The sequence below is a fragment of the Acanthochromis polyacanthus genome, chromosome 10, assembly GCF_021347895.1.
Source record: "Acanthochromis polyacanthus isolate Apoly-LR-REF ecotype Palm Island chromosome 10, KAUST_Apoly_ChrSc, whole genome shotgun sequence".
NCBI classification, from domain to species: domain Eukaryota; kingdom Metazoa; phylum Chordata; class Actinopteri; family Pomacentridae; genus Acanthochromis; species Acanthochromis polyacanthus.
Window position 1 is genome coordinate 21,007,719 of NC_067122.1, and position 12,587 is coordinate 21,020,305.

Sequence of the window (12,587 nt, forward strand, 5' to 3'; positions counted from 1 at the left end):
AGTTTTTTCCCCCGCCGTGTTGACATTTCAGTGATTGGTTGTGTGCAGACACTTGCTATGTTGTTGCCAGAGATGTCAGTCTTCGTTATGGTGCTGAGGCCTGCGAGGCAGTGCTACTCAGACAGGTGTCTCATGCAACGCTGGTTCACTTGAGTACATTATCATCTCCCACTCCATGGAAGAAAATAACCAGTCAACAGGACTAATGAGATGATTGCCTTTTTCAGGACTTCTGTTGCCTCAGCAAATGTACGCTAAATGAATATAACATTCTGCTCATCATCTTCAGGGACAAAACCTGAGAAAAGCAGAGGTGGAGAGGAATGGAGGATGATGGACAAAGGCAGGCTGGAGAGAATCTGACGGCCACGGGAGAGGAATAAATGCAAGGAACTGGAGGAGGTGGAGATGCAGAGATAATTACTGACTGAAGGCCAGAATATGTAGATGGTGGAAGAGAACCCTGAAAGGGATTACTGGCTTGAAAAGATGTTGAGAAGCCAAGTGGAGGGGAAGCAACGGGCTGGAGGTAAGAAGATAATGAGGCTTTATGAATGCCGGCGTGTGTGAAAAGTGGCCTTACGCTAATGCCGCTGTGGATGAAACCTCGCCGGAAGCGAGCAGGCTTTAGGTGTGGGTACTCCTCTGTGCTGGTCACCTTGATGCCCCACACCTTCTTCCAGGCGTCGTACAGCTGCATGTGGACAGGATAGACGCCCGAGTGGTGAGGAGCCACCGCGTAGCCCATGTTAGTGGGGATCCCGTGTTCCTGGAGGTGAAAGCACAACAAGTGAGCGTGAAGGGACGAGAACAGCGAAAGGAAAGGCATTAATTGAAGGAAAACCTCACCACCGGCTGAGCTTAAATTAGAATCCTTAAGAATTCACCTGATATCATTCTTCTGCCGGAGTCACGCCGAGTAAATGAGCGCCCACGATTCACAGGACAACGATGTAGCGTGTAATCTAGTGCAATTTTACTGCACTGAAAACAGCCTCACTGTTAATCGCTGGCTGTCTTTACACCATGCCAGAGCTGTGGGAAGTTAATGCTCGTGTAAACCCAACATTTCCTGCCGCTGATTTACACTAAAAAGGTCCCATATGGTGAAAATCCATTTTTATTGTGTTCTGCGGTGGTTGTAAACTTGGTGGTATAAACTAAAAGCTGTTAAGATATGAAGACATTTACTTCTGCCATGCCTCCCACAAATAGATGGCCTCCTGTCTTTACAAACCAGAAAGAATTCAGCGAACTGCTACGTAGCACCAGCAACCAATATTTGTTTTGCATAAGCGTTGTATAATCCTGCCCCCTCACTGCAATGAGCACCTCTCTCATAGTTTGCCAGGTTTGGTTGTTTTTTTAGAGCTGCTTCTGCTGTCTCTAAAATGTCATAGTCACAAACAAAGCTCAACAAATGTTCTGCTGTTGTAAGAGTGAACACAAGAACCTTCAGGCCTTCCCAGCACCTCAAGAACTAAACACCCAGTGGATTCTATTTTTATTGATGGCAACATCCCGAATCCCGAGTGTCTGCATGTTGTGCTGCTAATGTTGCCATTAGCTTTGAACCAATTTTGTTTACAACCGTTTTCTTCTCTCCTGCTCTCTGTGCTCACATTTACTGCATTTTAATACAGTAGAATATCCAATAAAGCACTTCTCGTTTACATATTTTCCGTTCCTTTTGTCAGACTGCAGGATCATGAAGCTACTTCCGATCTGCAGCTCTGCACGGCTAAAATGCTAATTTTATAACCACAATGCTGCCTGACTAACTCACCATATACATAAATGTTAAAAAAAAGACTTCTCTTTGACGTAAGCTGTACATCCATGTAAAATGGTCGCTCAGAGTGATAGTTACAAGAAAAAGGAAGTGCTGTTTTGATGCGCTAATTCATGTTATGTGTTTGTTTCAGTGCCTTCTTCTGCTGCATTTAAAACTACAGGCACTGACACAATCTGTTTAGACCAAGCCTTAAAATGAACACTCTTCTGTAGTATTTTGAGCTGAAAACTTGATACACTGGAGGAACACGTCAGACTTTCATTAATTTGCTGTTAAGGGACAATATGGGCTCTATAAAGACTGAACTGGCAAAACACAGCGTGACGTAGCATCAGTTCTGCTAAGAAGATCGAAAAAATGTAATTTTTGTTAAATCTTTGCCAGGAGATAATTTCTTTTTTTTTTTTTGCAAGGGAGTAATGGGGCAAGAAGTAGCAGCCACAGGGACCTATTACCCCTCATACCGCCAACTCCTTCCACTGTGCAGCCTTCTTGTACTGGAAACTACTTGCGATGTCTGTGGAAGGACATCCGACTACAGATGAAATGATTTTTTCGCCTCTTAATTAAAACAATGCGAGTCTGTCTGGCCGCTCTTGAAACGGATACACCAGCTGCTCTGTTGTATTGCTGACAAAGTAGCTACTCAAGTATTTGTTGCAGCATTAAACCATACTTGCTGTTACCACGGCAACCATGAGTGTAACTAAATCAACCACGACTGACTTGCACATTATAGCTTCCACAAGCATTAGCAGCTTGCCTGAGACTGCCTGTTTAAGACGGGACAAGTGTGGACAACTCTGATCGCAGCCATCAGCCGAAGCTGTGATGTGACCTTTTGCCCGTTCATTACTCACCATCGCAAATTTCTTGTTGAGCAACATCTGCTCGGCCAGCACGGACTGGTTGTGGAATAGATGGGGCTGCATGTGGCTCCACATGTGAGGAAACCACCAGAAATCCTTCACATAGGAAAGCAGCAGGTCATCTCCCAGGTCCTCCTCATCAGATCCTGAGCGCAGAAAACAGAGGTCAGGGGAAAGGAAGGAGAGGAGATGGAGGGGAGGCGAAGGGGATTCACGGGAAAATGAGGGGTGATGGGTCAAGAGGAAATTGAAGAGATAAAAATGGACAAAGACAAATAGGAAGCAAAGGTAAAATGGGGCCAGTAATGACAAAGAGAGGAAATGAAAGTCAGCGCGGCACGGGGAGAGAAAGTTCAAATATTAGAACGAGGCGTGTAAGAAATAAGCAACAGAAAATATAAAGTCGGGGCATGACAGAGAAAAAAAAATAGTAGAGAAATGAAAACAATACAAATTGAAACTTTACAAACTTAGGAGTGTCATCTCTTTCAACTTTTGTGAATGTTCGTATCTCTGGGTACCAAAGACTGCATCGTACCAGCGTGAAAGAATTTCCCTGAGAAGCCCAGATTGAAGGTGAAGTTGGGCACATGGGTGCGCAGCTCCCTCTGTGTCTCCAGCAGGGCCTGCAACAGTGGGAGGAAAAGGAGAATGAGTCAATGCACGACGCGCTCAAACTGGTGCACGAGTGCATTAACGAGGAAGCGTGAACACCCAGGCGGTCGCGTGCCCACATACATATTTTATTGTGCAAGTTTCTTTCGGTAAACATCCAACATCCACTCCCAGTTGCCTCACTGCTCTCCTCCATTCTGTTTGATATTTTGCTCTCCTCTGATTCGGGTGTTTGTTTCATTTGATCTCCACGCTGGATGAGACTCCCAGCACACACACACACCCTCTCACTCTCTCAGATTCCTCCATGTTGTCAGGGTGTGATTCGTTTCTAAAAGCTCGCCGTTGCGCTGCCAGTGAGGAAGGCCTTGATGCTTCTTCCATAACTTTTTCTTACACCCTCTGCCTCCACATGTGAGGGGAGTCTGTTCTGCTCTGAGGGGACGCAAGCAAGGAGCTTTTCAACATTCTTTGTATGTCTCTGGGCCCCTGAAATATTCATTGCTGTGGAGCTTCTGTGACAGTGTGAGCGGTGGGGCCTGTCAGCTTTGAGCAGCCTACTGGGACGAATGCATTCAAAAGGAGAAGAGGAGCAAGAAGAAGGAGTTTCTATGTGACTGGCAGAGGACAGCACATGCTATGTGTGAGGCAATTTCTAGATTTTAGCAACGGGCTGTTGAAAACATTGGTTGATGAATAGATAAGCAGGTTCATATTCCGAGAAAAACTTTCCCCCCCCCCCCCACTCTGAAACACACGCACCAACTCACCTTCACATCAGGCACCTTCATGCGTGTGCCCTCTTTGCCCACAAAGATGTCATCTATGTCCACGAGGATGTAGCGCTCCAAGGACAACGAGAGCCTCTTTCCCGTCAGAAAGGCCACGGCGTCCACAAACACCAGCTTGTGCAGCCAGAAGACCAAATTGTTGCCGAACAGGACCCGCTGGATGCCGTCGTGAAGCCCCAGGTCCTGCACCACAGACGGGAGCAGAGCAGCATTCTGCCCCATTGATGCGACGCTCTCAGCTGATTGGGTCTTGGCCAGCAACACGGGTTCGTATGTTGAGTGGTTGGATTGGAAAACAGTCCAGTCGTCCCCGGGGAGAGGCCCTGGCAGCGGCTGCCCGGATCGAGTGATAAAGAGAAGCGGGGACTTGGGGTTGACTGTGCAGTCCTTCAGACCCAAGTTCGAGTGAAGAAAGAGGGGGAAGCCTTTGAGCTGTGCACTGAGCAGACTGTTCTCGTTGGCCTGAGCAACACAGAGACAAGAGAGAAATCACACGGATTCATCATACAGCAGAGTGATGAAGACAGAAATGTATTGGATATAATTCTCAAATTTCTCCAGTCATGTGTGAAATGAGGAATGTCAGGCCTACTCAGACGTGAAGGCATGAGGCAGCTTCTACCTGCTAAGCTCAATCTGCTATGCTCCAAGATTGGAGTCAAAATGAATAACCTCCCGCTGTGTCCTCCAAGACTCTAAGACTGAGGGTTCAGTGACGACGCGCTGAAATGTACCCTCCCAAACTTGTCATCCTCCAAATTCTGTCTTGCTTTTTCTTGCACTTTTACTGAAGTCTTACTTAGAGTTTCACCATCGTATGTGTTCGTGTTGGTGACAGCGTCCTCAAGTTAAGGCCGACACATGTCCACATGATGGCTACCGATGTTTATCCACTGTGATGGGGAAACTAAGGACTGAAAATTACTGGATTTAAAAAAAAAATTTCAGAGTTTTGAAAAGGAATCCAAAAACTACTTATCAGCAGATATTCTTTAACCATTGTATCAAAATTCTGGCTTTATTTCTCACTAATTCCACTGTTGTTGGTGTAAATATGATCTTAACTGCAAAAAATAACCAATTTATTAAGATCTTCCTTCTTTGATCAAACCGTATCAACACCAAATATGGAGAAAATCGTACAAATTTCCTTTCCTTCACCACAAACTGGGCCTGCTTATGTTTGTTTATGTTTATGAGAGGACAAAGTAACCACAAGACATTTTTTTTACCCCTAAATAAGTGTTTTATATGCTCTAAGGACTATACATGAGCAAACCCGCATTTATTTTGTTCAACAGAAAGCCACTAACAAAGAAGTCCAGAGTACATAACCCTACAGAGCGATGCTACTCATGTTTGCAGTCAAGTAGATCTGTCAGAGTTCTAACTGTAAAGAAAACACTAATGACAAAAATGCAAATAGACTTTGTAGGGCGTTGGAGGGTTAATGCTGCATAAAACGTTCTGTCAAAGCCAATTGGATATCTTTATCAGACTTCTGAAACATGCCAGCAGACTAGAAAAAGTCATTAAGTACCAACATGATAAAATATTCTTTAAAGTGCGTTTTTTGAGCAGTTAGAATAAACTCATAAATGTAATACAAACATACATACTATTCATGGTGACACTTAAAACTCAATAACATCTTCAGGCAACATACTGTATGAGGCGGCTGAAACCTTTGATAAACCCCAGTTGGACAACACTATCAGTCATGCAGATATGCCTGTATGTAGGTTGGGTTTTACTGCAGACAGTTCAAACAGCAAAGCAGCACTGCTGTGTGACCAGGTCATTGGAATGCACATCCTCATTCTCCTGCTTCCTCTCCCAATAGACGGTAAATCCCACCAGGCTAACCTTCACCTACACTGTCCAGCATTTCTGCACCGTCTTCCATTCCTCCACATCTCTTTCTATATTCCTTCCATGGCTCAGAGATGGTGATTAAAACCATAACACCTGAAAACTGGCCTTGGGCAAACAAGACCATCTAGGGATTACTGAGAAAGAGAGAAGGGAAGAGGGAGCATAAGAGGGATATAGAGGGAGAACGAGGGAGAGGACTGAGCAGCTAGAGCGACGAAAACAAAGCAGCGGGAAAAAAGGAGAGAAAAACAAAAGAGTGGGAAAAGAAGAGTGAAAGGGGAGACAATGCAGAAGAAAACAAAAAACAGAGATGGAGAGAACATAAGAGAAACATAACATAAGACAGAGCAGTAGAACTGAGTGATATTAAAAGAGGCAGGTCTTTCCAACTCTGTGAATCCCATCTCCTTAGAGATGGTGGAGCCAGATGGACAGGGCAGAAGGTGTGAGTGAGAGGAGGGAGAGGAGGGAGGGAGGCAGAGGGAGTGTGGTGTTGTCCTAACCTTGAAGAAGCCAATGATGCCCACTCCATATTCCACACAGTACTTGTCCAGAAGCTCTCGGTTCCAGGCGTCCAAGTTAACATACTTGAGAATGTTCTCATAAATCACAAGCGTGAAGCGTCCTCTCTCTTTGTCTGTCAGTGTGGGCATGTCGCCTTTACCGGGAGAGATCTCAGTCCGGTACCTAAACCGTCCAGACTCCAAGATGGCCACGATCTCCTGCCCCAGCTGAGAATACTGGCTTTCCACAAACACCAGAACCACAGGATCTGTCCTGGCCCCGCCGGGATCCACCCCGGGGCCCCCTGAGACGCTCCGCAAAGGTAGCAGTCGAGACGGCGTGACCCGTGGGTCATCGGTATCGGCGGACGCTCCCTCGGCCCCGGACACGCCTCCTCCCGACGGCTCCAGCTCCCGCTTGACGCCATAGAGGAAGTACGCGGAGATGAAGACGCTGACAGTGCAGAAGAGGAAGAGGAGGAGCAGGGAGGTCTGCAGGGGGAGGAGACGGACCAGCCGACGGAGGCGTGTCACGCATCCCAGCATCGTCTCACGCCACACCGCTCCGCCCCACCGGCCCAGCAACACACCCTGGGGACAGTCTCTCTCAGTGTGGGTACAAAAACACAGTGGGCAGGGGTTGATCACAACAGAGTCAGTCTTGTTATGGAGCTAAATACAAACGGCATTAAAGTAGCAGCTGCAGCAGCTACAGGAGAAAGAAATGAGACGGTCTCACTTTGGCTCTCCCTCATATTGCAGCACCGCTTATGTCACCATGGCAAAGAAATAGGGGGCCTTGTACCGCTGGTACGCACACTTATGCCTCTGAGGGAGGGCTGGCAGGTTGAGTCACTGGAGAAGAAAGATGATGGAAGACTCCATCACCTGTCCATCATGAGAACCTGTCAAGCATGTCCTGGCTCGATTCTGCTCCACTCTTTCGATTGGAGAATAATCTCTTGAGGAAAGTAAGGCCACGCAGGTCATCTCAACAGCACCATTCCCTTAGGATCAAATCTTCTGACCTAGAAAAACAGCAGGACAGAAGAAAATGATGTTACAATCAAGCAGCATAGCATCAGCTCCTATAGAACAAACAGCATATCACATTCTTTTGTTGTGTGGGTTTAGTGGCGTGTGGGAGATGTGTGTATGCTGCCAGTGCCAACAATCCAAAAGTTCACTCCAAACTAGTCCTTGCATTCACCTACACAAAGTAAGAGCTGCCAAATTTCCCCCTACACACATACACACACACACCTAACCCCTGTTCGTGCGAATCAGCACACATAGCGCACGCGCACACACGGAAAAAAACCAAAAAAAAAAACCAAACCCGCTCACGCAGCCTCCACACAATCAATAGGCAGAATGTGAATGACAACAAAGCTTCAGGGCAAGCCAATTCCCGATTCAGTCCGGTAGAACTGTGTGACTGCATACAAGTGAAGCCATCACCCGCAGGCACACTCGCCTTCTATTCCCCTCAAATCCTCAGTATCACGACCAAAATGGAGTGCCAGGGAAGGAAGAAAAACAAGCCGATGGAAGGGAAGCAATCCAAGAGCAGAGGAGTGAATGACAGTGACAGACAGACCTGGCAACAATAGGATCCTTTTACTCTTGGAGAAAATCCCTTATCACACTCAATATACATTTCCATACCCTCTGCAGACCTAACATAATATATCGGGCCTTTAGTCAGTCTCCATCAGGCCAAGTGTGAAAAGTACGGAATGCAGTATGAGAATGGTGTGAGCTAGTCACTTACAAAAACATCCTTTCTCCATTTAGGAGTCCTGGTGGGGAAATGAGACAGGGCGTCATTACCTTTGCATGGAAACGCTCTGACCATTAAGCTGCAGAGCTATCGCGCTGCACACATCCCTTTATGAAACCCTTGATACCGCATTAGAGTCACATCCCTCTCAACCCAGAGACATTAAGCAGTGACCACTAAACCCATCAAGACTCTGACACAACATGGACATAAAAGAGATGTAATAATGCCATCAAAGGGTTTATTAGAAACACTATAAAGCAAGGTTTAATTAAAGGTGAGTAACATTAAAATACAACAGCAGCCGTGCTCTGCTCAGTACACCGAATTCTGATGTTTTACAGCCTGATAGGAGGTAAAGGTCAGATCACTATTCTATCATTTCAAACAAAATTCCATAAAGATTATCCTTTGATCACTGAAGTTACCATTCGTACTGCTACACAGGGAAAATCAAGCTCATCGTATCATGCAGTGTCTCTCTCATGTAATCAAGGTCATCATTCTGGCAAGCATCTCTGCCCCCTCCGGCCTTCCAGCTGAGCTTAGCAGAATGCCTCAAATCTCCCCGCGAGTGCAGTGGAAGAAATCACACTTCTTTTTCTCTGAGTCGTGTCCAACTTTCCCCCTTCACAGGGATGCAGAGTCTAATGTAAAGAGAGGCCGTGAAGAAGCAGTGGGCGTTCAGAGAATGTATCGCAGCGGAGCAGACAAAAACCAACAGCCCTGGTTGCTTGAAGATCCCCCGGGTACCTTGTTTGTTCGTTTCTGAGAGAGCCGGGGTTCGTGCCACGGCATATCAAAGTATGATTAGCCACAGGAAGTGACTCCTGCTGGAAACAGTGAAGCAGAAGAGAAGGCCGGGGCGACAACTTTTAACACGACACAGAGGCCGAACAGCTTTTTCAGCGGTTCTCGGGCAAAAGCCTTAAATAAAGAAACAACTTGGCACAGCTGCAACAACAGGAACCAGGAGATAATTCAATATTGCAATTCATCAGCTTTCAGCAAAACCTTATTGTGATGACATAACCTTATGTTATTGTTCTAGAAACATATTGTGTATGTCAGCAGATACACAACAAGAAGCACTGAAATGTATGAGTATGTTTGTTATTAGGTCCACAACAGTGTTAATCTGACTACAATCATCTAGTTTGATGAAGCAAAAGGTGACGTTTTACAATGTCTGTTTGACAAAGATTTTCATACTACAAAAGCAGACAACAGAAAAAAAGCCCACAAAGTGTTCCAATTTAGACTCTTTATGAATATAGTACATATATAATCTAATGCTACATCAAGTATGCACTAATTCACATACTAGTTTTTATATCTACACCTCAGATGTATTTGCAGTATTATTGATTTTCGTAATATTGCTCTGTGGTCTGCCCTGTTTTTTATTGGAAAAAGTCATTTTCTGTTCATGAATAACCACACCGAAGACATTATCTGTTGTCAGCGTCTGCAGGGAGACAATAAGCTCTGCTGTGACTCTAATGACACCGCTGACATGCTCTCGGGAGCAGTTTTAATAGCAAGAAAGACAAACAGAACAAAGGCACAGAAAACCTTCCTTCTTGCCCAATTCGCAGTCGAGATGACCGCCTCCCAGTGTTGACCTTCAGGCTGTGATGCAGAGCGCCACAGCTGAAGGAAGGAAGGGAGAGAGAGAAGGTGATAGCCTGAGAGCAGGAGCGAGAGAGCTGCTGACACAAATAAAGGGAAACCTCAAGGCCTTGAGTGTGAAGCAGTGAGATCAGGCTGGCTAAATAGAGAGCACAATGCATTAGAGACTATGATGGAAGTGAGGATATAGCACTGACTGAACAGAATAATGGCTAATGGATCTCAAATGTCTGGCATGCCCATCTCACCTAATGTGTCTTCTGCTTGATGTGTATACCTTAAGAGAAGCCAAGCTACAAGTGCAAACGTCCCTGCTCTCCTTTCCCCACAATAATAGATGCAAAAATGCAGAGGAGGAAGAAAGGAGAACATGAATATTTCATGCTGTGCAGAAGCTGATGAGAGGTATAGCCAGCAGACATACTGGTAAGGTGAACAACAGCCAAAAGGTTCGTAGACACCAGAGTGTTTCAGTCTGCCAAAGAGAGTCAGTGTCTTAACTCATGCACAAACGAGAGGCAGATGGAGACTAATGCGTATCTGATAGTCCAACCTTTTCATTCTCGATGATGGAAAGAGCTAAGACTGAATATGAGCTCTGTAATTGCACACTTGGACTAAAAAAATCTTCCTAAACAGAAGCAGCAGACAGACCAAGGAGAGGAAAAAAAGGATTGAGTGGAAATTCAGGCAAAAGGAAAGTAGATCTAAAACCTAGAGAAAAATCCATTTGGTGGGGGAAATTAGCTAGGAATTCACCCCAAAGGGGCGAACCATCAATCTCGAAGCTTCGGAAAACCTCAATTAAAATATTTCCCTCGTTATTTTATAGCGGCGGAAAGATGGTGACAGACTGAAGTGGAGACATAAACAATAGCAGGTGACGGCTGAGAGGACAGACTAATGCTTCTCCTCAGGGTGGGTGGCCACTCAAACCTGCTCACTCCACATCACGGGAAGCAGGCCAGAACCATACTGCTAGATTAATGAGAAACGAAGGAGGAACAGGGGGGACGGAGGCTGGTCCTCAGCTGTAACAACTCTCCGGATAAACAACGCTATGGTCGGCCATATGTAGCCTCGCACGGCCCGTTCCCTCTTTCCCCTCCCGCCCCGACGCTGCTGTTGCACTTCGTTTAAAGTGCGAATACGACTAAGTGTCCCAGGGATTTGCGAGGAGAGTCAGTACATTAACACCATCAACCAGAGTCAGGCTTACCCCTGGGTGATCCCTTGGACAAATAAACTTTTAAAAGGAGAGCTGGACCCTCGCAGCCCCTCAGGACCCAGCAGTGCCCTCCCCCTTCTCCCTGCTCTTCTCTCCAATCTGTCCTCTCACCACTGACTGACAGAAATAAACGATGACCCTCTGTGTTCAATCGCCACAGGCCTTGGCAACCGCATGTTCTCCATGGAAACGCTGCAGATGCATTGTGTTAAGGGCCATGGAAACTGTGCCGAAGGAAAGAAGGGACAGGCCAGTAATCCATAGCATCAAAAGGCGACTGCAGTTGTCACTTTTCTGACTTTGTCCTCATGTGGATGTACCAAAGTGGTTGGACGGTCAATAGAAGGGTGCAAACACTCAGGCCTTGCAAACAGGTTTAGTCAGACTATATGAAATGTTTCAGCAGGGCATGGGTCAAGGTTAAATGGGTAAGAATGACGCCAATGTAATCCCTAATCTGTAATCCTGTTAATCTCAACACTGCAAACAGTACCAAATGTGCTTATGCCAGCTCTGTTAGTGTGCGAGATGCCTTGAAGGGATTAAGAAATGAGACACAATAGAGTGACTAAAGACGGGCTGCAACAGTATTTCAGCTGGAAGGTTAAAATGGTATCCATCCATCGTACTCCTGGTTTTGTTTTGGTGCATGTTGCTCATTTACGAGGGCTTAAATCCGAAGGCAGCAGACTCAAAACCAACCATTTCAGAGGTGCTGACTGTCCACAGCTACACGATCACTCAGTTGAAATGTTCCACCACAAGCAGCAAGAGGCACAGCTAAAGCAAATTTCTGCATTTGCATTCAGCCTCCTACTCTTGCAAGAGATTAAACTTCAAAAAGCAGGAATTTTCATATTTCTTTTGAAGCACATTTAAAGCAACAAACAAGCACATGAGAAGAGCAAGGACTCGCCTTCGTAAAGAGGTTACATGTTTAAAAGCCACAGTCACACGTTTTTTTCCCCCCCTCGCCCTTAAGCCAGCCTTGGCATTCATCAATATAGAATCAATCAATCCGAAATTTGAATTCCATTTTATGCATTCATTGTGGCTGCTGCGATTAAAGGCTTAGGCCGTGAAATAGCGTGGAACGAGGCGCCGTATCCTCACTCCAACTTCCGCCTCCCACCCTTCAGCCAATCTGAATGCACAAGCAGGCAGCTTCATTTTAGCTGCAAACATTTACACCGACACTTTCCCCCTCGCTCTGTCTCATCAATTCATTTCATGCCACTGCGTGAAGGACAGAGGACTCGGGAGGGAAATGTAGTTTTGCCTTCTAATTCTCCAGAAAGTGACTTTCAGACAATTTCCCCAACCAAACCATGTGGCTGAATTATCACATCATTTTTCAGCACCTCAATTTACTGTCCCCAAGACTGAGGCAATTTCACAGAAGAAAAATGCCGTTCCTTAGTTTGCCAGTGCCCCTCCAATTACATCTCAAGGCCCTACTTGAAGACCTCGATCCCAGTGCTGCCGTAATTGAAATG

At 45.9% G+C, this 12,587-nt stretch overlaps 1 protein-coding gene across 1 annotated transcript in view; it reads right to left on the reverse strand.

The window, feature by feature from the left end:
• Positions 1–12,587, reverse strand: part of ndst1a (N-deacetylase/N-sulfotransferase (heparan glucosaminyl) 1a) — a 46,717-nt gene that overhangs the window by 8,837 nt on the left and 25,293 nt on the right. Inside the window, exons 2-6 of the mRNA XM_022189499.2 lie at positions 6,449–7,476; positions 4,050–4,532; positions 3,203–3,290; positions 2,656–2,810; positions 584–769 (exon numbers count right to left, since the gene is read on the reverse strand). Of these exons, the coding sequence (XP_022045191.1) occupies positions 584–769; positions 2,656–2,810; positions 3,203–3,290; positions 4,050–4,532; positions 6,449–6,994 (1,458 nt within the window). The 5' untranslated portion in view covers positions 6,995–7,476. The remainder of the gene's footprint in view (positions 1–583; positions 770–2,655; positions 2,811–3,202; positions 3,291–4,049; positions 4,533–6,448; positions 7,477–12,587) is intronic.